The 27,844-nt window shown below is 34.1% G+C and overlaps 1 protein-coding gene across 1 annotated transcript; it reads right to left on the bottom strand.

Moving 5' to 3' along the window:
• Nucleotides 1-5,518: 5,518 nt before the first annotated feature.
• Nucleotides 5,519-10,186, bottom strand: LOC143919730 (actin, muscle-type A2). Its single transcript, XM_077442204.1, has 3 exons — nucleotides 10,116-10,186; nucleotides 6,779-7,731; nucleotides 5,519-5,859 (listed from the first exon to the last, which is right to left on the bottom strand). The coding sequence occupies exons 2-3, from the start codon at nucleotides 7,701-7,703 to the stop codon at nucleotides 5,654-5,656; spliced, it is 1,131 nt and encodes a 376-aa protein (XP_077298330.1). The 5' UTR covers nucleotides 7,704-7,731; nucleotides 10,116-10,186; the 3' UTR covers nucleotides 5,519-5,653.
• Nucleotides 10,187-27,844: the final 17,658 nt, after the last annotated feature.

Below are 27,844 nucleotides of genomic sequence, written 5' to 3'. Positions count from 1 at the left end.
TCAAACAACAAGCACATACATATGTACTGTATATATATACACACATATATTTACGATTTTACTTCGATTGACTGTATTTGCAGTCTTTTATAACCCATATATCCTTCTGATTAATAAAAATCGCGTGTTAGTATGCCTACTATGTATGTATGTACATAGCTATCTGGAATGAATTGTAGATAGAATCTGTAAATAAAAAATTCACATATTTACATGTGTATATAAATTGGCAACCGGCATCCATTAGCCCCCATCTGTCCGTTTCGATTCTTTTAACCGGAAATTGAGTCTGAATTTTATCCGATTTAGCAAAATTGAGTTTTGCACCGACACAAGAGATAAACCGGTAGCGAATAACGACTTTGAATTTAATCTACCGTCAAAAGCTGATATTAATTGACTTTTCCAAAAATCCATACTTACATTATAGAATGTCTGTATATATGTATATTTGCGTTCGCTTGCGCAAATATTAATCTCGATAAATTTACGACATATTCGAAGTATTTGCAGTGATAAATCCGAGCCGAAGTGAATGTGTCAATCAAAATGTCGAATTTGTTGTCAAAGCCGTGGTTCTATAAACGTCAACAAACAGTATACAAATTGAATGTTAATCAGTGGCGTTGTTGAATGGTTCTCTGCTTCAAGTACTTGTGATTTAGTACAGTTAGTTGATTTAAATACATGCCTATTTATAAATAAACCGCAACTGTAGATATATTGCTGTTGATAATCTATCGTGAACGCTAATTAGTAGAGACACGTATTTTGGGCATCTATTTTTGTCAATTTTAGCATTTTCATTTTGCATTTTACCGTTTTAGGGCATTAAAAATGTTCAATTTTAGCGTCTAATTTTGCATCTATTTTTATGAAGAGGTTAATTTTAAATAATAAATAATTTCGATGAATTTTAATAAAATTTATATACATACATATATATTATATACAATTTAAAGACAACACAACAATTAAAAAATAATATAAAAATTCGAAAATGTTTTAAAATTAAAATTATAAAGAAAAAAACATGAATATATATTAAAAAAACCAAAAACAAAAAACATGAATTTAAAAACACAAAGACAAAGTATATGAATATAAAAATACAATACCAATTAAAATTTATTTAAACTCAACATGGAGCATATTTCTACATATTCTTTTTTGAGATTCGTGCGACGATCGGTAACAATTAATTAGATTGTATTCACTAAAATACCTTTCAACATCCACACTATTGACGGAACACCAAATAGATTTTAGAGCTGCACAAACAAACTCTTCATATTTAATTTTTTTTGGCATCAACAATAGCAATATATCCGGCGTGGATTCTCTTTTTATATTCTCTATTAATTGTCTAAAAAAGTGCTGATATCCTTCCAAACATTGAGCCTCTGTTAATACATTGAACAATGGCAGGTTTCTAAAAAACAAAACTGTTTCTTTAACATTAGTATTAGATTTTGTACCTGCCACAGATGGATTGAATAGTTTACTCAATGTTTGGAGGAATATATTTGTCTCATTTAGTCTTGAATGCGATTCTAGTTTGAAGACGCTTTTTTGAGCAGCCTTTTGGATACACAGCTCCAACTGTCTTCTTTTGTTTACAGTAGTAGACAAAAGCAGTTGCTTGGTTTCGACAGAAAAAACACCGTCTATGGTAAACTGCAAGCTCTGTTTTATCCCCTCAATTTCTTCACATAATAAATGGGCAAAGGGATAGGAAGACCCTTCTAAATTGTCTATTAATTATATAACTTTCATGCAAATTTCACTTTTGTTTGCTATTTTAGCATCTATTAGCATATTTTACGAATTAAGCATCTATTCCGAATATTAGCATCTATTAAGCATTTATGACAAAATGCCCAAAAAGACGTGTCCCTACTAATTAGGTAACGTATGCTATTTGAATTAATACCGGATTTTTTAAAAGGGGCTTTAGGATGATTTTTTTTTAATAAAAAACACATATACATATTAATTCCTTTCCAAAACCACTCGTTGAAATATCAACGGGCACGACACAACAGTATATTGCGTTAATTTATAAGTGCTCTTTTTTGTGCATTAAATAATGGAAAATGGTTTGGAGTACGTATGTACATACATACATGGACATTTTAGTAAAAGATTTCATAATAAAACCAGCGGCGTGTACTAGTGGTTAGCATATTATGTTTTCGAGCAGAGTCGTCACGGGTTCGAGTCCCACTAGAGTTCCGTTGCTGGTTTGTGACTCCAAGTCGATCGTTTCTTATAAAAGTATACCAATTTATCTGATTTTCATTGAAACGGTTCCTGTAAAATTTATCATCTCCTTTCCTATATCTCTTGCTTATCTCAAGTTATTCAGCGTCTTGAGGTTTGCTGATTTGATTATAAAATGTTGCAAAAAATTTCTCCGTCGATGTCACTGTGGATGTTTGTATGAATTCGCATTGTATAAAATGCTTGTAGATATTGATCGATTCAGTATTGTATCTGTTTAAGTGCACTCGTCGCTTTGGAACAATCTGTTAAGACGAGTGTTCATGTTCTATGAAATAAAATAAATAGAATAATATTTGAGAATATTTTGAATTACTGCTCAGCTTTATTTATGACAAAAATAACTGTTTATAATTTAAAATAATTGTTAAAAATTCCAGTAAAAAATTTCGATTTTCTTATTAATTAAAAATTACACAAACATTTTTGGACAATGTTATCTATTTTTTAATATAATTCAGATGATTGGTGTCAAGTTTTTTCAATAATATATAAATTATATGAAAAATAATAGAAAAAAATATGGGTACAAATTTTAAATGGTTAAACTCGTAAGTATGCAAACCTGATTTTTCATTTTATTTTAAATACAAAATATATTTAAGCTCAAAACACATATAAACATACATACATACGTACACCCATCTTTCGATTTACACAATAAGACACATTCCACGAAAATCCCATTTTTCTTCTTTAGATTTATGGGCTACAAATCATCGTTTTCTGTTATTTCAGGCTGAATTAAACATCATATGAATTATATTTTATCAGACGAACACACATGTGATATTTATTTAAACAATTTGTAAATTTTGCAAAGCCACATTAAATCAAAACCGAGTAAAAAAGTCAACATAAATCGAATAACGTACTTATAATGCATGTAAATCAAATAATACATAGATAAAAGCGTTAATGTTACTGATTTATGTTTTTTGTTAATATATTTTGGGCTGTTTTTGTTGTCATGTCACATTATATTTAAAATTGGATCTGTTGTATAAAAGTAATTATTAAAAATACAATATATATGCTATATATAGTGCTTTCATAAAAGTTTGAGAAGTGCTTCTCGGCTCATAACAAACGTAATTATAATTTACGAGCGATTTATTCGCGACTATAAATAATAGTGGTGTGTTGATAATAAAAATAAATCATGATTTTAACTTTGTATAAATAAATGGCTTCGAGCGTTCTCTCAAATTGGTAAAGTTTCCAAATTGATGCCGTCGAGAAAAACAAAATTACAGACTTCTCAAAACGTCTTGTCGTTCCTAAAAAAAACTATAAATATACTGATTGAAATATCGCCAAGAATTTTTCATTTCTTTTGTCTGTTGAAAATTTTGTTCACTCGAAAATATTAAACGATAAATCATACTCGATAGGTTTCCAATGCATCTACGATATATTTATCGCAGCTTCTTTAGTTAGAAAATAGCTGTGAAAAATTCACACTCCGTCACAATAAACCAAAATGCAGCTATTTTTCATCAGTGGAAAACTTACAGTTCAGCTTTTCCAACCAGTAAACAGTACGACTGTTCTTAGCTCATTGCTGAAATTGAATTTCAACCCGATACCTATGTTTCTGATTTAAAATATATACATACATATATGTAGGTATTTACAAAAGCTCACAATTAAATACATTATTTATTTTATTTTATTTATTAATTTAGGTAAAAACAGTCACATACAATTATTTAATAAACACATAAACAAACAAACCTAAATTACCATAAATTTTAGCAATCTTATGAATAAATACATGTACATATGTATATGTCGTAGATTATTTAATAATGTTGATATTGTTTATTTATTTCAGATTTTACAGATATTTTATTCATAAATTTGACATATTGATTGCATCCAATTTACTTCCACATTATTAAGTACAAGTTTTTATGTATATGTTTCAATCCAAGTGTACATTTCGTTTTTTCATGAACATACTAGTTTGTTCATAAACGTACCAATCTAGCCACGTATTGTAAGCAAAAGAATAAATTGACAAACAAACTAGTTTTTTCATGCACAAGTTCAAGTATTTTCAATCGTTTGACCCATCTTCTTTTTATATATGTATCCTTATCTTCTGTTGCATTATTTTAAAAATTTATTGAAATGGAAACTATAGGATCTTTTTAATGTGGTTCCAATAGGATTTCTCTTTTGAATACTTTTTTTGTTTTTATATCTCAAAAGTTTTGACAACTAAAAGTTTCATGTATTCGAAGCTAGCTAATAGTTCGTGTATGCTCTACCTAGTATATTCATGAACGAACTGGAGTAAATACTTGGACTGTAACATGTGTATGTATAAATTAATGATTGTATAAGTTCATGCCCGTTAATTACTGTAAAAAAATACATATGAAAGTCCAAGTATTTACTCCAGTTCGTTCATGAACATACTAGTTAGCGCATTGCTTATTCACATAAATTTAATTATTTATTTATTTAAATAAGCTATTTCTGTTTGCGCGTATTTTGATTTCTTTAATTGCGTAATAAATTTCAGTCGCTATAAATAAAAAGAAACATACCAAAGCACTTATTAATATGAATGCATAAAGTTATATTAATTTTCAAATTGAATACATTTTATGTTTATATTAATTTAAATTAAATAAAAACACAAATCTGCGTTCCCCAACTGTGCATTGTTTATTTTATATTTCATACATATTAATACATATATATATATAATTATAATATTAATAATAATAAAAAAAAGATATGTTAATATAAAAAAATACATAAATTCATCGACAATGATGCAAATGAAAATGTGCGACATTTTTTTGGCATGATGATTATTTAAAAGTGTAAACTAAGTTAATTATACGTATAAAAAAGACACTATAATTAATTGAGCTTGTTTTTTTTTTGGCTTGTAAATTAAACGTTACATTACATTGCGTTAAATTCACACTGGTGACAACGCGCGATCAGAGTCAAACTTCAACAATTATTTATATATAATTATAATAATACAACAATAAGAATAACAGTGACAGATTGACCTATCGATTAGACCCATACATTGTATACATACAAATCTAAGCGATCGAAACGTAATAACAACAACAAAAAAGGCTGAAAAATGTCTTCGATTGATTGATTGATTGATTGATTGAATGATGATATTGATTTGATTGATGTAATAAAGTAAGATAATAAATGTTCAGACTTATTTAACCGTGCACCAGTGAGTTTTAACCCGCTGTTACTATTGCCGTTCGGGGATCGATTGGTTCGACCGAAAGTAGACACTTGTGGCATCCCGGAAGCGCAATAGCCACGACGGGTACTCGATCCGGTACCCGAACCTTCGACGGACGTTTCGACCTTTTCCTTAGAAGCATTTCCTGTGGACGATTCCTGGACCGGACTCGTCGTACTCCTGCTTCGAGATCCACATCTGCTGGAAGGTGGACAATGATGCCAAGATGGATCCGCCGATCCATACTGAGTACTTCCTCTCGGGTGGTGCGATGATCTTGATCTTGATCGTCGACGGGGCCAATGCTGTGATCTCCTTCTGCATCCTATCGGCGATACCTGAAATGAGAGAAAAATTCCATTTGAATGCGGAAAATTTGCATGGAAAATTCATACTTTTGAAAACATTTAACTTTCCCACGAGACATTTGTCATAGCTCTATTCTAAGAGTTACTCGTACTTTACTCATTTTATGCTTTTTTCTGTATGAACTTCATTCATACAAATGCACATAAAAATCATTTGGTTTTTAGCTTTTATTTAAAATTGTCTCAAATATTATATTAAAGCTGTATCTCTCCTACTTTATTTCTAATCTTGCTGCATTACAATAAGTTGTGTTTTAGTTGGATTAATTAATCATCATTTTAAATTGCAAGAAAGTTATTTAATTCAAAATTTATTACTCTAATTAACCGATACTTATTATATAATATAAAGGTACAACAATAATTGAAAATTTAGTTCAAAAGCTAAAGCTTAAATATAATTTTAAATAAAAGTTAAAATCAACTAGCTTTATTCTCATTTTGATGAAAAATCAACGAAAATTGAATCTCAGACAGATAATGGAGTAATTTCAGTCGGTTTTAAATAAAAATTTTAAATCTAAGTTATATATAATATTTTAAATCGATTAACTGCTCATAAAAGGGAAAATTTGAAATGTACACGCTCGTTTATTATTAAATGGTGCGGCAAAGTGATGAACGATTATACCTCATAATTCAGCTTACGAGTATTTTCATTAAACAAATATGTTTTTATATAAATAATGATTTCATTATTAAATGCACAAGTCAAATATAATAAAAATAAATCATTTTTAACAGTAAACTAGCTTGAAAAACTATAAAAAAAATTAAATTATCGAATAGTTTATTTTATAATAGTAAAGCTTTGTATTGAAATTAAAATGTTGGAATTGTTATAATAGCTCATTCCTTTGCCGCATTAGTAAACAGTTGTATGACATACCTGGGTACATGGTGGTACCACCAGACAGTACAGTGTTAGCGTACAAGTCCTTGCGAATATCAACATCGCACTTCATGATGGAGTTGTAGACAGTCTCGTGGATTCCACAGGATTCCATTCCCAAGAACGAAGGCTGGAACAGAGCCTCTGGACAACGGAACCTCTCGTTACCGATGGTGATGACCTGTCCATCGGGCAACTCGTACGACTTCTCCAAAGAGGTGGAAGCTGCTGCCGTGGCCATTTCCTGCTCAAAGTCCAAAGCGACATAGCAAAGCTTCTCCTTGATATCGCGAACGATTTCCCTCTCAGCAGTGGTGGTGAAAGAGTAGCCTCTTTCGGTCAAGATCTTCATCAAGTAGTCGGTGAGATCGCGACCAGCTAAATCTAGACGCAGAATAGCATGGGGCAGAGCATAACCTTCATAGATGGGTACGGTGTGAGATACACCATCTCCAGAATCTAATACGATACCAGTGGTACGACCGGAAGCGTACAGGGAGAGCACAGCCTGAATAGCCACGTACATAGCGGGGCAGTTGAAGGTCTCGAACATGATCTGGGTCATCTTTTCCCTGTTGGCTTTGGGGTTAAGAGGTGCTTCGGTCAAGAGGATGGGATGCTCTTCGGGTGCTACACGAAGTTCATTGTAGAAGGTGTGATGCCAGATCTTCTCCATGTCGTCCCAGTTGGTGATGATGCCGTGCTCGATGGGATACTTCAGGGTGAGGATACCCCTCTTGCTCTGGGCCTCGTCTCCTACGTAGGAGTCCTTCTGTCCCATGCCCACCATGACACCTTGGTGTCTGGGACGTCCCACGATGGATGGGAACACGGCTCTTGGAGCATCGTCTCCAGCAAATCCGGCTTTGCACATTCCGGATCCATTGTCGACCACAAGCGCTCCCGCCTCATCATCACACATGGTTCTGGCTGGTTAGTAGTACCGGTCACTGAAACAATTATCAAGTTTAAATTGAGATGTGCTATCTTGTCGGATTCTGATGTGACACTGCTGCTGGCAATGCGTTGGTGCATCGTAAATCAACTTGCACATCTGTGCTGTCTGGCATGGTTGACTTTTTGTGTGGTTTTTTGTCTACTAAGTGAGCGCATACCATTTCATCTAATGCTCTTTTTTATCTCGAAATATTTATTCCTCGGAGACGTATTGAAAAGCGAATTTATATTGGGAACGTTATGGCTGTCGATTCTGTATTGTTTTGTTTGATTTGGAAAAATGTATGCACTCTCAAATTGATGCTGGTTTTATTATAAAAAAGGGCAAGTTACGTCTCAGGAGATATAAAGAGGTATAAATTTATATGGAAAGCTAAACGTGTACGTTTAACAGTCTGAAAGATTAATTTCGCCTTAACGTTATTCATAAAATATGATGAGCTCTACCTTTTTTTTTATCCAGAATAACGATTTTAAAATACTAATTTAAATTATTTTAAATTTCGCTTGTGGTGAAATATAGTTAATGTATTAATAATGATTGGATTTATTTTTTCAATTCAACAAATTGTACTAAAAAAATGTGTATGAAATTTTATATTACTTTTTATTATTTGTTTTTATCGGTGATTATTTTTTTATACTAAAATGAAATTACCAATGTATACTCTATATGGAAAAATATACTTCATACTTATGTATATAGAAAAATATACTTCATACTTATGTATATAGAAAAATATACTGTTTTATAATATTTACAAAATAATTAAATCAAAACAAAAAGTGATGGTTTGATCTGGTATACAAAATTATGTTTAATTGTAAATACATTGCTTAGATCGAATTAACGAATTTTTCGCTATACATTTAAATTTATTTTTGTTGAATAAAATCAGTAAAAACTTTAAACATTTATGAAATGCTATTTAATAATCAACCATTTTTTTTAAATTAACAATCAAAATGTCAAAATATTTAATTAAAAAACAAATCGCCGGCCTAAATAATTAAACCAAGATTTTCCTCAACAAACGGTCAGGAACTCTTACAAAAATTCTATAATAAAATCTACTCTATAAATTAAAAAATAAACATTTTTGAATTACTTTCTGTTTTTACTAATTTTCAACAAATAAGCAGGGACGTCCCGTGGGCATAGGCAAGTAAGGTGACGCCTAAGAGCGACACACTTTGAGAAGCGGCAAATTATATATGTATAATTTTTATTATTGTTTTAAATTAACATAATCAATCCCATATAATAATCATTGACATTAAAAATTGAAAAAAATTTCATTCAAGAATGGTCTGCCAATTATCAACCGATTTATGTAGGCGATAATTATGAATAATTTGAAGACATTCTAAATAAACTTACGACATGAAAATGTAATTTAAAATATTTTAACTGCATTGTATCATATTTCTAGAGGAGGCAGCATTTTAAACTTTACCTAAGAGCGGCAAATAGTCTCGGGACTAGGAATTGCAATATACCATCAAATTTCACAAACCGGTAAATGGTAAATGATTTTTCCTACTACCGGTATACCAGTATATACCGGTAAATGAAAAAAAAAAGTGGATTATATAACACAATGTGGCAATTTTTCCTAAAAACGTTAATCTACATTGAATCGTAAATAATTAAAAAAAATGCATTAAAGTAAATTTGTAACAATAAATAAATTTATTTATTTTTATTTTAAACCAATCATATTTATTTATTTAAAGTCTGGACCATTTGAAAGTTCGATCATAATTTGAAACAACCGTCTAATCGCATTAATTACGATTTGGTTGGTCTGCGTTGTCAGTGAATTTATCAATTAAAAAATGGCCACATTTAATACTGAAAATAATCAAATTCCAAACAACCTAATCCATAATACGCGATTTACATCGACTATGAATGTAATATTATGCAATTAAATGCATATTTATATATGTGCTTAATTCCGATAAAATAATATTTTGACGATTTACCGATTTACCGGGACGTCACTTCAAATAACCAACTTACTATGAATTTACCAAATCAAGCAAAAATACACTGAGATAGTTTAAATTCAAACAAATCAAACCGCACATAGTACATATGTATGTACATAGCTCGAACGTTGTTACAACAACAGACGGTATACAACATTGCGAAGAAATTAGTTAAAAAGATCCAAGAGTTGGCAAAAAAAAAAGCTTCCCGTTTTTAAACAGTTGCTTCAAATGATTAAAACACTGCACTTAATTGTATGTGTGTATATATCCATTGATGAACACTATAATGTTTTGTTTTGATAATGTTTACACTGATAGTATGGAGATGTTGTCACGTCAATGGTGTAAGGGCTCGTTTACACTATGGTACAGTACAGACCTAAAGAGGGGTGTTGGTGGTGCACGCGTCTCTGCGGCTACTTGACGTTGTATCTGTGATCGGGCGGGTCGTTATATAGGCGTCGCGACGCCAACAGAAATAGGCTTTGGCGGCTTTAGCGGGCTCCGTACACGGCAGCGTCGCCATTTATGGGCAAAGGGCCCGCACCAGGCGCCCCCAAGCCACAAGCCAAATCAAAAGTAGAATCGACTACGTCACACTGAGCATCCCCGGTGTGTGGGACAGGTGTGGACCACCTTTTGTCGCGAGTCCGCTGACTGGTGAATGATTGACACAGGCCCGCTCTTAGAACCATCAGATCAAAAAATGTGTGACGGTCCATAAAGCACAGCTTCACACCGATCCGCTGGAGATTTCAGTCAAGGGGTTCCAAAAAACCGCCCGAAATAAAAAGCCGGTTTTCATTTTTTTACAAATAAAAGCCGGTTGGCCGGTTTTAGAAAATTAAGATTTTTTTTTAAGTTTAAAATTTTTATATCGAAAAAAAAATGTAAATATATATTATATTATCCGCATGAAGCAAATTACTCTCTGATGATTGAGAAAGTGCAAAAAGCATTTCTTCGTTTCCTATATAGGAAAGAATATGGGTATTACCCATATCTCTACCCCACTCCTTTCCTTTTGGGCATGCTTGGGTATAATTCCCTTGAACTTCGGAGAAACTTCTCATTAATTCGTTTCGTTCTCCTGCTCTTACGTGGTAATACGTCATGCCCGTTGTTGCTGGAGCAGTTGGGACTTTATGTCCCTAATCACTATGTGCGTGGTAGACATCATCATTTGCTGGCTGTACCTCCTGCCCGCACAGTCCTTTTTCGAATGGCTCCTATTCCAAGAGCTATCCGACTTCTTAATGAAATCGTTGCTGCCGAGACTGTATGTGATATTTTCCACCTTAGTGAGCGTAAATTGTCGGAAATTACTCTAACCCATTTATCTGGTAGTCTGCGCTCATCATTGTTTTTATGATTGATTGTGATTTATGAGTGAAATTTTGATTAACTCTCTTCCATTTGGGCCTTACAGGGATGTTTTGTATTTGTAGTTGTTTCTTACATATTTATTGAAACTGGCTGTAGGTGCAAGGCATTCCTTATGCTATATTTTATTTGATATTTTTACTTTATCTGTTATTATTAAATGATATTTTTTATGTTTATGTATGGATGTATTTATGTTTATGTTTAATTGTTATTTTGTTTTTGTGTTATATTTTTTGACCATTGTGGCGCTTTAGGAATTCCTGTTATGCCACAATGGTCTGTTTAGAATAAATAAATAAATAAATTATGAAAAAAACGTTATAAACATTATGAACTTTCATCAGATCTTTATTTTATATTATTATTACAAATATTACAATTTGTATAATATTAGGTGGGCTGAAAAGTTCATAGGCTGACACATAGATAGCGCTACTAGTATTAAATCCATATGATTTTTAGTTAGCCCTAACCTTAAAAAGACACGTGTATAAATTTGACAGCTGTCGTTTTATTAGTTTGTGAGTTATAGCATTTTGAGTGAAGCAACTTTTATTAGTTTGAAAAAATGGATAAAAAGGAATTTCGTGTGCTAATAAAGCATTGTTTTTCGGCGAAAAAAAATACTATTAAAGCCAAGGTTTGGCTTGATAAACATTATTCGGACCTTGCACCAGGAAAATCAACCGTTGAGAAGTGGTTTGCTAAGTTTAAACGAGGCGAAATGAGAACCGAGGACGATGCACGCAGTGGACGCCCCAAAGAGGCTGTTACCGACGAAAACATCAAAAAAGTCCACAAAATAATTTTGGATAACCGTAAAGTGAAATTGATTGAGATAGCCGAGACCCTAAAGATATCAAAGGAACGTGTTGGACATATCGTGAATGAATATTTAGCTGTGCGAAAGCTCTGTTCAAAGTGGGTGCCGCGCGAGCTCACAATCGACCAAAAACAACAACGAATTGATGATTCTGAGCAGTGTTTGGAGCTGTTCAATTGTAATAAACCCGAATTTTTGCGTCGATATGTGACAATGGATGATACATGGCTCCATCATTTCACACCGGAGTCCAATCGACAGTCAGCCGAGTGGACTGCACGTGATGAAGTGACTCCAAAGCGTGGAAAGACGCAAAAGTCGGCTGGCAAGGTTATGGCATCAGTATTTTGGGATGCGCATGGTATAATATTCATCGACTATCTTAAAAAGGGAAAAACCATAAACAGCGACTATTACGTAGCGTTATTGGAGCGTTTGAAGGACGAAATCGCGGAAAAACGGCCCCATTTGAAGAAGAAGAAAGTGCTGTTTCATCAAGACAATGCACCGTGTCACAAATCAATGAAAACGATGGCAAAATTGCATGAATTGGGCTTCGAATTGCTTCTGCATCCACCGTATTCTCCAGATCTGGCCCCCAGCGACTTTTTCCTGTTCTCAGACCTCAAGAGGATGCTCGCTGGACAGAAATTTTGCGCCGATGAAGAGGTAATCGCCGAAACTGAAGCCTATTTTGAGGCTAAAGACAAATCGTACTATAAAAATGGTATCGAAAAATTGTATGACCGCTATAATTGTTGTATTGCCTTCGAAGGCAACTATATTGAATAATAAAATCAAATTCTAACAAAAAAAAGATTTTTTCTATGCTAGCCTACGAACTTTTCAGCCCAACTGTTAGATAACGAGATATCAAGGATAAAGACATTTCGAAGCTGTTTTTACGCATCTATTTTAGCTTAAAAATCCAAAAACAAACCGTTGCAAATGTCGGAAACAAATTCATTTTCAATCCACAATAATAGTAGGTATGTGGCCTTCCAATTCCTTCGAAGAGAAATCAATTATATTTCGGAAATTCCTATGCATTTTGCCATAAATCATTTGAGTTTACGACTACTGTTTTGTTGTTGACAAGTATGTACAAGGATTTGCGATAGTAACGTTTTTTATACCTGAAGTTGGGTAGGTCATTGAAACTACATACTTTCAATAATATTTTATTGGTCTTCGTTCATTACTAAATCTCAAAGAAACCGCTCAAGAAAGAAAGTATGTACCTTTTTTTTGTCCAAAGAAATATACGCCTATTACCTAAGAGAGTTTATACACAATTTGAAATTCATAATTGTTAATTTTGAGGAAAAAAACATTAATTAAAGAAAACATTGAAAAGCCGGTTGATCAAGCCAAAAAGCCGGTTTTAGGTTTTTTGATAAATGGTCAAAAAGCCGGCTTTTCGGTTTAAACCGGCTTGGAAGCCCTACTTCAGTCCGATCTGTCATGTACATAGTTGGATCAAATCCGTTTGCTGTACATTTATTTTGAGCTGGACTGTAGAGTCTGTTGGAGATTGGAGTGGCCAGACCTTGGATATGTGATTCGGTAAAAGTCGGAATTCTCGACAGGTTGGACCAGAGAAATATTAATAATAATAGAAGGGCCCTTACGAATAAATAATGGTTGTCAAAAGTACGCGGTACGTCTCTTTAAATACGCTACAACGAACGGAATACAATCGGAACAGTTTACTTATAAAAATATGTATATCCCATGTTGTTTAGGGTTTGGTGCAAACGATCGAAAAGCGCCAGACCAATTGAACCACAGATTAACTGGATGGCAATACGCAATTCTCGACTTCACGAATGAAAAATTGCACATCAGATGACGAGTAACCTTTCGATGTGCACAGATGCAATTATTAAAATGGAAATTATTAAAATTGAGTTGGATTTTTAAAATTGAGTTGGATCTTTCAGGCGAGTTTAATAAGGCAAGATTCGATAAGTTCCGAATCTTGCCTTATTAAACTCGCCATAAAGATCCAACTCAATTTTAATAATTGCATCTGTGCACATTGAAAGGTTACTCGTCATCTGATGTGCAATCTATCATTCGAGAAAACCAGAATTACGTTTAAAGCTGCCGTTCTATTAATCTGGCGATTTTAGAGCGGATGCACCAAATCCGACTCTGGGTGACCGGAAAAATGTACTCGAGATAATTGCACTCTCGAGACATCCAAACTTTCGAATATATTCTACGTACATATTATGTATGTACGCTGTATTATTTTTATTTTTTTATTACATTTTATACCAGGAAGGCCTTACAGGTAAACCCCAATGCGCCTTCCTGGCCAAATACAAACAATACAGCATTTTTATTATACCTAATGCAAGTCGCTGAATTACGAGACACTGAAAACTGCCTTATTAAGGCCTTCCTGGTATATGTAAAAAATAAAAAATAAAATTAAAATAATGCTTTGAACAAAGTGGTCGTGATTTCTGTGGGTATATATAAATATGTATATATATATATATATATATATATATATATATATATATATATATATATATATATATAACCATCAGTATGGACTAGTGGTTAGCATACGTATCTTGCTATGAACAGTGTGGTTACGGGTTCGAGTCCCTATGGTTTCTCCTGGCCAGACCTTGGTTTGTAACTCCAGGTCGATCGTTTCTTATCAGACTTTGCCAATTTATCTGATTTCATTGTTGAAACGGTTCCTACATCAAATTTCCAAAAAAAAACCCTGAAACGGTTCCTGTAAAAATTGGCATCTCCTTTCCTATCTCTCTTGCTAATCTCAAGCTATTCAGCGTCTTCAGGTTCGCCAATATGATTATAAAAATGCTGCAAAAATTTCTCCATAGATGTCATTGTGGATTCGCATTTGTATAATTGCTTAGTGTATTGATTGCTTGTATTGTATCTGTATAGAAAGTACACTCGTCACTTTGGAGCGATCTGTAAAGGAGAGTGTACATCTTCAATGAAATAAATAAATAAATAATGGTAAACTTTCACTCTAATTTACCAAAAATATATGAGAAAAGTGTTAAATTAAATAACTAAATTATATAACTAAATCAGCTCCAATAAATACACAAACTCCTTTCGAGTTGAACTTAAACGTGCATATTTATACTATTTACGGCAACATACCGAAACACTTTAAATATAAAATAATACACAACAAACACGGGAATATATATAAATCATATTTGAACAATATATTCAAATAAAATTCCAATATATTCACATTTATTGCAATCAGTTCCGCATGCACACATTTCACACCACTATTTACCGAGGATTTAACTGTCAAACAAATCGCTATAAAATAAAGCTCCGTACTTTGAATAACACTAACCTTATAAATACGTCAGATAATGCAATTGACATGCACTATACTCCAATGAATATTCATACATATTCGCACATATCGAATCGTTCGTTCAAATCAATCAGATGATTGATGATTGACGAATACTTTTTCAACTCAAAAAGCACATGCGATTCCGAAGCGTACGATTCATCACTCGTAAAAGGTAATAAATTAAATCAGCGTCGAATCCGAAGAGGGGCGCTAAAATCAATCATAATTAAAACGGCGAAAAAATTGGCGAAATGTGCTCTCGAACCGATTTTATCGATCGCTACACCCTTCCTATGGACGACAAGTGACCGTCGTTTTATCAGAGACAATGCCCTGAAATTCACGACTGCGGCTCTCAAACTTTTCATTGAAAATTTCGAATGTATTCTACGTACATATTATGTACGTATGCTGTATTATGATCTCATGCGTACTTACAAGTACGCGCCTGAGTCGGAAAACTCCGGAAAATTCGCGGAAAGTTCACGTATATATATAATATTGGAATGTGGCTGTGTTTTAATATATATAATTGTACCGTGTTTTGAATTTTATTTATTGTATTGACCGTTTGAAGTGCGATGCTATGATTTAGCACGAATGCAATTTTCTGATCCTGGAGAAAAACATTTTTTTTTTGGTGCCATCTTATCGATTCCCGATAAATCATCACCAGCGATATCGTTGCTCTTCAGATCATGTACGGGCACTACGGAATCATCACTCCGTCCCCAAAATTGTGAATTGGGCTTCTGAATCTCTCACATTCAGAACACCAATTCGTGAGGCTTTTTTCGCTTTAAACGCCTCTGCTGGTGAGTTGTGTCCAATAGCTGCAACGCTTCTATGTTAGGGTGACGGTGCAGTCTCAACTCGTGCCTCCCAGCGCATTCTCGGATGACTTCTTTTACTTTTTTGATTTTAAGGTCCTTGTGGATCTCTTCATTTGTGACGAAGCGATATGCATCGGTGATAATCCTCAAAAACTGGTTTTGACATCTTTGCATTTTTTCGATATTGGATGGCTTACTGCATCCCCACAGTTGTATGCCATATGTCGGTGCACTTGATCGATGGTAGAATGTTTCGACCTAAATCCAAATTGGAAGTCGGGAACATCGGTTAAGGGCTTGAGTCTTTTTAATAATAGTTTTTCGAATAGCTTAGAGATCGCAGGCAACAAGGATATTGGTCTGTATGATGTTTATTTGTCAGGTTCTGTCTCCTTATTCTTTTAATTACAAGTGTGCTCAGTGTCATTAGCACTGGTGTGTGATCAGAAGTAAGGTCCTCTATTCCTTCGACCTCAATGTGGTTTGGGGCTATTCCTTTGGATATAAAAAAGTCAATTGGTGGAGTTTTGTCAGTGTAGAAAAACATAACAAGGATATATTAAATTATAAAATATAGAGGCTAAAACGAACAAACTGCATGAATAGTCTGAACAATCAATTCGGACGAAAGACATCAAGAAGAAATATGACGGAGTATTTTCAAACGTGTCTATTACGATTTTTTATCACCATCGTAATGGCAAACGTCTTTTTCACTTATATTGATGACCAAACCGAGCAAAATGGCAAAGTATGGAAACGATCGGATAAGAGCCCAAATTTTTTTTTTGACTAGTGATCGTAAGTGAAAGTAAGAAGAGGTTTGCGATAATAATAAAAACCTTCCTACCTACTATGTCACCACTATTTGAGTATGATTAATGTACAATAAAATGTATGTACAACTATCTGAACCCGGCATGCGTTGCAATGCCACAATAACGCGTGCAATTCCCGTTCCCGTTCCACAGACATTCAATTTTATATATATATATAGGTATATTTGTTGACGTGGGCCATCCGCTGTGTGTTTGTGGTACAGCCCTGAATGGTCAGTGCATTCGAGTGCAAGGTAGGCGTGGCGCGATTATTGACACACTCGCGGTGCGATGCGTTGAAGGCGGGAGGATAACTTTACTTTCGCGTCAGTAAAATCATAATTACGAATATTATTATTTAGAGGTATTATCCCGTTTATTTTTCACAGTAATCTTCCCAGACATGCATACAACAAATCCTGAAAGTTCCATCGTAATCGGTTCAGTGGTTTAGGAGCCTATTCGAGACACACAGACATTAAATTTTATATATGTATGTAAATTCGGGTCTACATCACGGCATCGAAAGGTTGAAAAATCGAAAAAGCAAACATCGGAAAGCAAAGATCGAAAATCGTAAAGTCGAAAGATCAAAAATAATGTATGCATGGTAAACGGTACTACATATGTATATAAATATATGTATAATATATGTTTATCAGTGAAATGCGGTGAAATTATATCTCTTTTTGTCGTACAACCTTTCTTAATGTGCGCGGGCAGGATATGGAAGGAAAAGCTTGTTCCTCTTGTATCCTGCTGCCGCAATAAGATGTACTATGTACAGTGCCGGTTTTAGAGGGGGGCCGGGCCGAGCGGCGCCCGAGGGCGCCAAATAAGTTAGGGTGCCGCTCGATGCGTCAAAGGCGCTTTAAATTTTAAAATTAGAGCGCCAAAAGCCATACAAAGGTCTTTAGAAAAAACTGACTATGTATTTCTCGCGCAATAGGATGTGAGGATGTACGACGGGGGGGAAAGATAAATTTACCGCACGCCACTGATATAAATACTGGATGCGGTGGATCCGCTCTAAAATCGCCAGAAAAATTGAACGACAGATTAACGGACGGCTGCTTTAAATGCAATTCTCATCTTCTCGAATGATAGATTGCACATCAGATGACGAGTAACCTTTCGATGTGCACAGATGCAATTATTAAAATGGTAATTATTAAAATTGAGTTGGATCTTTCAGGCGAGTTTAATTCGATAAGTTCCGAATCTTGCCTTATTAAACTCGCCAGAAAGATCCAACTCAATTTTAATAACTCAATTTTAGCCAGCAGCATAGCTCGGACGTTAAGCTTCTGCTTACCGTCAAGAAGGTGCCGGGTTCTATCCCTGAATGAAAATGAATTTTTCAGAGTATGCTGTTGGTCAGACCTGGATTTGTGACTCCAGGTTGATCGTTTCCTATCAGAGTTTGCCAATTTTCTCTGATTTCATTGTTGAAACGGTTCCCGGAAAAAAAATTGGCTAAAAATCCTTCCTACCTACTATGTCACCACTATTTGAAATTTGATGGATGTACAATAATAATTTTTTCAGTGTCTCGCAATTCAACGACTTATAATAAAAAAATGCTGCATTTGTATTTGTAATTGGCCAGGAAGGCGCATTGGGATTTACCTGTAAGGCCTTCCTGGTATATATGTAAAATAAAAATAAAATAAAAAAATAAAAAAATAAAAAATAATAATAATTGCATCTGTGCACATCGAAAGGTTACTCGTCATCTGATGTGCAATCTATCATTCGAGAAAACGAGAATTACGTTTAAAGCTGCCGTTCTGTTAATCTGGCGATTTTAGAGCGGATGCACCAAACCCATAAATACTACCCGCTTTTCATATGTATTCATGGTAAACGAACATTTTCGATTCATTTTCAGTGTAATAAAAATGCTGCATTGTTTGTAATTGGCCAGGAAGGCGCATTGGGGTTTACCTGTAAGGCCTTCCTGGTATATATGTATGTAAAAAAAATAATAATATATAGTACCTATATATAATTAAAAGCATTGAGCGCGAAAGTTTGCAAAGCAATCGATGCATTCGATACCAAGACATGTGCGAGTCGCGCACAAATTCAAAATTAGATCGATCGAGAGGCGACACTAGGCCCCCACTCACACTCACTCACATGCAAATAATTATATATGCATTGTCGATCGATCGTTCCTGGGATAGATCGGTTTTAATTCTAGACATCGTATTCTGCATCGGTATGCGTTCACCAATATTTCCATCGCATCGACACAATGCTCTCCTTGTATGCACTTGGATGCACCGACCGTCAACAATCGGCCACCGTTTTATTTTCGCGACCGTCGCTCCATATTTGTGCATGTATGTGCACATGGCCGGTTAGATAATACATACATATGATTGAATGACGCGGCGCATTTTTTTTATCGAGGGTCGAGATCGTGAGACCGCCAGACGATTCGCTTTCGTGAATCAATATTATGCTATTATTGTACATATTGAAATCGGTGATATGATTCATGCGCTTGTATTGATAAGATTTTGGTGCTCGGCTATGCCCAGGCTACATAAGCCAGCAGTTTGGCTTAGTGATAGCGTATATATTTAGCATCACTGAGGTCATAGGTTCGTGTCCTCGCCACTGCTGGTTAGATTTGGGGGTTTTGTGACTCCAAATCGATCGTTTCTCTATCAGAGTTTGCCAATTTTATCTGATCATTGCTGAAACGGTTCCTGAAAATTGGTATTAAATCTAATCTTGTTGTCACAAAAATCTGCCTGTGTATAATTTGTATTTATTATACACAGTAATCTGAAATCCATAGATGTCACTATGATTATTATTTCTGATTAATTGTTATATTCTATATATTCTGATTGTATATGTATGTATTACTGTATTTCTGATTTCTGATTGTTTATGTATTTCATTAACGAACACCCGTCGCATTGGAGCAAATCTGTAATGGCGAGTGTGTATTGATTTGTGACAATAAAATAAAATAAAATAAAATAAATAAATATTTATTTTTTACGGGTCTACGTGACGAGACAGAATGTTAAATTACATAAAACACAAATATCGGAAGGCAAAGATCGAAAATCGAAAGATCTTAAGTCGAAAGATCAAAAAAAAAGGGTGCATGGTAAACGGTACATACTCACTTTTTTGCATTTGCGCGAGCAGGGTACAACAGGAACAAGAGGAACAAGCTTTTTCTCCCGTATTCTGCGCGCGCACATTATTACGGGAGGAAAAGCCTGTTCCTCTTGTTCCTGTTGTATCCTGCTCGCGCAAATTAAGTGAGTACGTACCGTTTACCATGCACCCTTTTTTTGATCTTTCGACTTATGTAAGATCTTTCGATTTTCGATCTTTGCCTTCCGATATTTGCGTTTTCTGTAATTTAACATTCTGGCTCGTCACGGAGACCGATTTTTTACATATATACCAGGAAGGCCTTACAGGTAACCCCAATGCGCCCTCCTGGCCAATTATTACAAACAAGTCGCTGAATTACGAGACACTGAAAAACTTGCAAATTAACGAGACATCTATGAATTGTACATAAATTTTATTGTACATTAATCAATCTCAAATAGTGGTGACATAGTAGGTAGGATGGTCATTAGCCAATTTTTAACCGGGAACTGTTTCAACAATGAAATCAAAGAAAATTGGCAAACTCTGATAGGAAACGATCGATCTGGAGTCACAAATATCCAGGTCTGACCAGCAGCATTCTACAGATACACCCATGAACCCGGCATGCGTTGCAATGCCAGAATAAGGCATGCAATTCCCGTTCCCGTTCCCGTTTCAAGTAATGGTTGGAGCTCTACTAACGTCACTTCAATGGCGTGTCGTCATAAACCAACTGGTAACGTGGTTACCAAGAAACACATTTTCTTGACTAAACAATGGCGCTTCATACTTTTGCGTCGATAAAATCGCAATTACGAATATTATTATTAAGATATTTTTTTCACAGTATTCTTTCCGAACATGCATACAACAAATCCTGAAAGTTCCATCGTAATCGATTGAGTGGTTTAGGAGCCTATACGAGACAGACAGACAGAGTCATTCAATTATATATGTATTGTATATACTAGCTGAACCCGATATGCGTTGCAATGCCACAATAACGTATGCAGTTCCTGTTCCCGTTCTCTTTCCCTTTCCCATTTGTCGGAAAAACGCAACACATTTGAAATTATTGCGTTGCAATGACACTCGTTCCCATTTTTCCCGTTTATTTTTTCACAGTAATCTTCCCAGATATGCATACAACAAATACTAAAAATTCCATCGTAATCGGTTCTGTGGTTTAGGAGTCTATTCGAGACACACAGACACACAGACATTAATTTTTATATATGTATATAAATATATACACACATATGTAGATAGATTTATTTCAAGTATCAAAGCTTAAGAGGGCTGTACACCGAAACCTTAATTTTGTTACCGTTCCTTTCTTCGATATATATATTGAGTGTATATATATATTGAGTGAATGCGACAATATATATCAATATATATATTGAGTGAATGCGACAGTTGCGCTTCGACCAGATAAAACGTTTTTAAATTGACAAAATCGAGGTTTCGTATTCTACTATTTTCTCCTCCAAAACTGGACCAATTTTTAAAAAAATTTCATCATCGGTTTGAGAAAGATAATTTCTGTGCATCTATCGGCGTATTTTTTTTTAAATCGACCGTTAAACAAGCACGCTGGACTCGTTTCGTGGGTGTAAAAAAGAGGCGATTTTATAGATGTTTGGCGGCTCCTAGCTCCTATAAAAAATAATTAATCAAAAAAATAAAACGATAGATGCACCCCAATGGTGGATATCCATAGCATATTAAAAAATAATTTCTCTAGTGCCATAATTGAGGAAGGGAGAAGTATAGTACGTTTGTATGGACAAGGCGCTGCTGTCCAGCCCTCTTAAGCTTTTGGATTTCATTTCAAAACTAGCTACATTGCAATAAGTGGATAATCAACATTTGAAGTTGTAAAACCTTTTATACCCGAAACAAAGCAATTAATAGCTTTTCGCTGCGTATCGACTGTTTAATAACATTAGAATTTTATTCCGAAAGACTCGTCTACAGCTGTGACGAAAGGAAATATCCTCAAGAGTCGTCAACACGGTCATTTATCACTCGAAAAATAGGGTAAAACGTGAGAAGCGAGCTCTGTAGCGCACGGTCACTTGAAAACGCACGCAAAGGGTTAATCCCCTTAACGGCTACACTCCCGTTTACCGACGGGTGGAAAAAGTTACCAAATGGGGGAGGGGGAGGAGGAGAGGATTATTCTCTCTTTACGACCGCTGGAAAGCGACGCTAAACGTAAAAAGCTTTCGGACCCTGGCTCTAATGTCCACATAGAGCACGGTGTCTCGTTTAACGATGTAAAAATACGCGACCTAGAGGTACCCAGGTGCCTATTCAGAGATATAGTGCTGGAATTTCCACTTTTGCTTTTATTTTTCGAACGATTTCCGGCTCGCTTTCCCCCTCTGAATGTACGCTTTTGACCATTATCGTCGACATGTGTGCAATTCGGACAGAAATGGCCGCATTGACGACATTTGATGGTCGTCTGTAAAGATACGGCAGAAACGTTCCCTTATATATAATACATAATGTATTCAACAGGCAGATAGATATATTCAAAATGTATACTATAAATAAAGGTATTGTTTTGTTTTACCTTTGCATACTTCCTTTGACGTTGTTTTTATAATAAAAAATTCTGTGCTCGGATAAAACCGCACAGAAATGCGAACACGATGAAATCGCGCTCAGAAAAGTGTCCGCATTGAAAAATAAAAAAATAGACGAGCAAATGAAAGTCCATTTTATGTTTTTATTAAATAAACAAAATGGCCGTCACTTCTTACCGAATGCATGACAGTTCTATTGTTTTTTTGTTGTTGTTTGTATTTAAACGGATATTTTTGGCACGGCTGTAAAATAAATTACACGACAAATGTCAAATTAACTTATCTAAAATAGCTCGCACGACAGAATCCGCGTTTGCCCGGCAAATCAAACGTCAAACGGGTTGCCAGTAACAAAAATAAAATTTGACGTTTCAGTGAAATCATAACCAGTTACATTTTCACTGGGTACCTAATCGTAATATCTTAGCAGCCAACGCTTATTTATGCAGCCAGCAGCATAGCTCGGACGTTAAGCTTCTGCTTACCGTCAAGAAGGTGCCGGGTTCAATCCCTGAATGAAAATGAATTTTTCAGAGTATGCTGTTGGTCAGACCTGGACTTGTGACTCCAGGTTGATCGTTTCCTATCAGAGTTTGCCAATTTTCTCTGATTTCATTGTTGAAACGGTTCCCGGAAAAAAAAATTGGCTAAAAATCCTTCCTACCTACTATGTCACCATTATTTGAAATTTGATTGATGTACAATAAAAATTTATGTACAATTCATAGATGTCTCGTTAATTTGCGAGTTTTTTCAGTGTCTCGCAATTCAACGACTTATAATAAAAATGCTGCATTTGTATTTGTAATTGGCCAGGAAGGCGCATTGGGATTTACCTGTAAGGCCTTCCTGGTATATATGTAAAATAAAAATATAAATATAAAATTTACGGGTTAGGTTAGGTTAGGTTAGATTAGGGTTGGCCCTATTCATTTAAGATTAGGTTGTAAGTCGGTATTTATTTTTGTTACTGGCAACCCATTTGACGTTTGATTTGCCGGGCGAAAACCGAATATGTCGTGTGAGCTATTTTAGAGAGGGGCATTCTTTTTATTTGCCCGTACCCGTATTTAAATATACATATGTGTTATGCGTTATATGAATAAAAAATGATGCAGTTTAAAAATGTCTGAAAAGTTGTTCTCAATATTTACAAAGGTGCAACGTCCTTTTAAAATAGACAAGTAGTTTTCCACCCCCGCCACATTTAAATATAAAGGCACTTTTGATGGAAAACATGTTATAAATAGACTTTTCCGATATATAATATATAACCAGCAGTATGGACTAGTGGTTGGCATATCTTGCTATGAACAGTGTGGTTACGGGTTCGAATCCCACTGGTTGATGCTGGCCAGACCTTGATTTGTAACCAAGTAGGTTGTTTCATATCAGAGTTTGCCAACTTTTCTGATTTTCATTGAAACGGTTCCTGCAAAATTGGCTTTCCTTCCCTATTTCTCTCGCAAATCTTGAATTATTTTGTTATATCTCAAGGTTCGACGGGTTTATCTCCTTATATGTCTCTCGGGATGATTATCGAATAAAAAATTGTATTGTTGTATAAATGTTTATTGTTCGTATTGTATGCGATGTTTGCAATGCACTTTGCAATGTTTGTCAACCATAGATGTCATGTATAATTCATAAATATGTAATAATTATATATTAATATATAATTTGGTGCGTTTCTTGATCTAAAGACGTAATGACAAGTGTAAATATTGTACATTGATTGATTGAATAAAAAATAAAATAAAATAATGTAACTATTAATTAGATCGGAATGATTCAACCGAAAGGAATTTCACTAACTATTTAATTTTAATAAGTGTATATTATTCTTAAATAAATATATTCTACATAGAAACTACATATAAATGGATATTACTATTAAATAAACTTAAATACTATTAAATAAACGGTATATTCTCTACTTAAATACTATTAAAATAGTCGATCCAATGAAGCGTGAGACTTGCCGAGCATGCTGTAGCATTCGTGAAATGTTTTGTAACATTAAAAAGACTAATTGACTAAAGTAAAATGAGTTCTTTGTTTTTTTATATTATTTCGTATTTAATTATATAATATTATTGCAACATATGTAATTCAATGCAAAGTGTTAAATAATATTACTGTAAATTTTTTCTGTCTACAACACGACGTTGACAATTACTCGTTTAAAAAATATAAATATCCATTAATATAAAATATATACGTATTCCATATATAAATTTATAATATCAACGACTTACATATTTTATATTAAAATTGTATTAATTTAAATATTTAAAAATACAAAACACCAACTCAAAACTAACAAAAAATAAAAGTCAAACTCTACCGACCACTATACGCACTAAAAATGTTGTATTTATTGACCAAAATGCAATACGAAACTGAAACGAAATGTAATTGGCCATAGCGGGTCGACCATAATAGAAATATTTTTTTCTTATTTATCGTTCCATGTGGCTTTACGATCAAATAAGGAGTTGTCTTTTAGATTAAAAAATATTCATATGTTTATGAATATTTAAGTTCACAGATAAAATATAGAAAAAAATTGGACACACGTACAACTAAAATACATATACGAGTTTCGAGATGCGTGAGACATCTTTTCTCAGAGCTGTACTTAAAATAATGGTAACAATAAATAAAAGCGGAGACAAAATTCGCATTCCAGACTGCACTTTGCATGTGGCAAACTAGAAATGCACCATTAAAAATACATATGTACATACGAACTGGTTGTTTTTTGTGTCTGATGACGAGTTTCTTCATATCCAATTGCGAACTTTAAATTTTGCAATAGAAACTTTCGTCGGGTTTATGTACATTTCAGAATGTTGTTTATACACTGCGAAGTTTCACCGACTTGATACGTTGTTTGTTCTCGTGTGAATAATTTAAATTTCGTGTAAAGCGACCGACAGTAGAGGCAAGGATTCGTGAAACCGACTGTAATATAACGAGAAATGCGACAGATGTGAAACTTCATCATGAAACCTAACTAATTATTAAAAAAACACAGTAAAAATATGTTTAAACCAACCATGTATAGAAATTTCTACTTAGAAGATATTCAAAAAACGGATTTTACACCTTTTAATTTTACCAGCAACATACATATGTATGTACATTAGTGGTTAGCATGTGATGTTGTCGATTGTGTGGTCACGGATTATATCCCTGGCTTTGTTGCTGGCCAGACCTTGAAACTGTGATTCCAAGGTCGATCATCTCCTTTCAGAGTTTGCCAATTTATCTAATTTCATTTGTTCCAACAACTATTATATGATCAATATGAGGATCAATGTCGACAAATGATCAACATTTGAGTTCCAACAAATTGGCAAACCTCTCCTTTTTCTGGCAAAATTTTAATTTACAACCAGTGGCGTGGACTAGTGGTTAAATATTATACACACTTTATATTCAATGTGAAACTAAGAATAGGATTTGAGGATTTTATTTATTATTTTATTTGATTTTTTCACCTTATGTTCATTTTTATGCACTATTTTTCGTTTTTTTTTTTTTTTTTTTCTTTTACTATTTTTTTATCATGTTTTTCTGCTTTTGCTTTTTTCTTTTTATTTTATGTATTTTACTTTATTTTATTTTTGTTTTCTTCTCTTTTTCAAATGAAGGCCATTGTGGCGCATTAAGTTCTTTCTGTAATGCCACAATAGTCCAAAACTATAAATAAATAAATTATACTTTCGAGGAGGGTGGTTACGAGTTCAAGTCCAGAGGAATGTTATAATAATAGAAGTGGCTTTAAGCATTATATTGTTGTCAAATGACGATTGTCCACAGACATTCCTAAATAATTTTAGCATCAGACATATTTGATGCTTGGTGCTCGACGTATGTCCGATAAAAACTTCTCTGTTCGTTTATATTACTCGCAAGATGGGCAAGGATCATAAAAAATTGCACAATGCATTAAAAAACACACAATAAACAACATGGGATACATTTTTATATGTATCTGGTTGTATTCCGTGCGTTGTAGCGTAGTTATGGAGACGTACCACGTAATATTGACACAATTTATTAGTAATACGAAATTTTTGCTCGCAAATTAACCGGTTTAAAATTCACCACACATCCAATTAACCCTTTTAAACGAAATCAAAAAATAGTTTGGCCAGAACACTATCCTAATAAACATGTTTCAATAGAAAATACTCAATATAATATAGTATTAACAGTGGGAAAAAATCCCAAGTGAAAATACGTAATTTTGACTTTTGATTTGAACTGGACGACTACTTGGAGAGATTTGAAAGCTGAAAAGTACTACAAATGAAAGATAAAATACCCGACTGTAGGTTCCAATATTCATTTTGAACAGAAATTAACAGATTTTGAGAAATCGACCGAACAACACCAAGATATAGAAAAATCGCGCGATTTAAAAAACACATATATCTCCGAATCTCGAGCCAATCAACACTCTTTATTACCAGATTCGTGTTCACTGGACATAGATCTATTATATAAGAAAAGTCATATCCCGTCTCTGAAACATTTTTCGTGTCGAACAGTGTTATTATAACATTTCCCCGTTCGAGTCCCACTAGAGTCCCGCTGCTGGCCAGACCTTGGTTTGTAACTCCAGGTCGATCGTTTCTTATCAGAGTTTGCCAATTTTTCTGATTTTCATTGATACGATTCCAGTCAAATTGATTTCTCCTTTCCTATCTCTCTTGCTAACCTCAAATTATTCAGCGTCTTGAGGTTTGACAATTTGATTATAAAGTGCTGCAAAAATTTCTCCATAGATGTCACTGTGGATGTTTGTATGAATTCGCATTGTATAAAATGCTTATGTACATATATTGATTGTATTGTATCTGTTTAGTGCACTAGATCTGTAAAGTTAAGTGTTCATTTTCTTTGAAATAAAATAAAATAAAAATCGGATAATTTGTTGATATTAAAAAATGCTGCAAAAATTGTCCATAGATGTCTCTATGATGATTGTAATGTTTGATGATCGATGTTTGTAATTGACCTTGAATAATGTTGACCATATACGTATGTCGTGTAAATAAAAATGGGTGTATACTTGTATAAATAAATAAATAAATTTAAATTGAATAATAAATGCAAACAGAAAATTGAAGCT

The sequence above is a fragment of the Arctopsyche grandis genome, chromosome 12 (assembly GCF_051622035.1).
Source record: "Arctopsyche grandis isolate Sample6627 chromosome 12, ASM5162203v2, whole genome shotgun sequence".
Taxonomy (NCBI): domain Eukaryota; kingdom Metazoa; phylum Arthropoda; class Insecta; order Trichoptera; family Hydropsychidae; genus Arctopsyche; species Arctopsyche grandis.
Note: the sequence above shows the minus strand (reverse complement) of the source record. Positions and strands in the feature narration are given on the sequence as shown.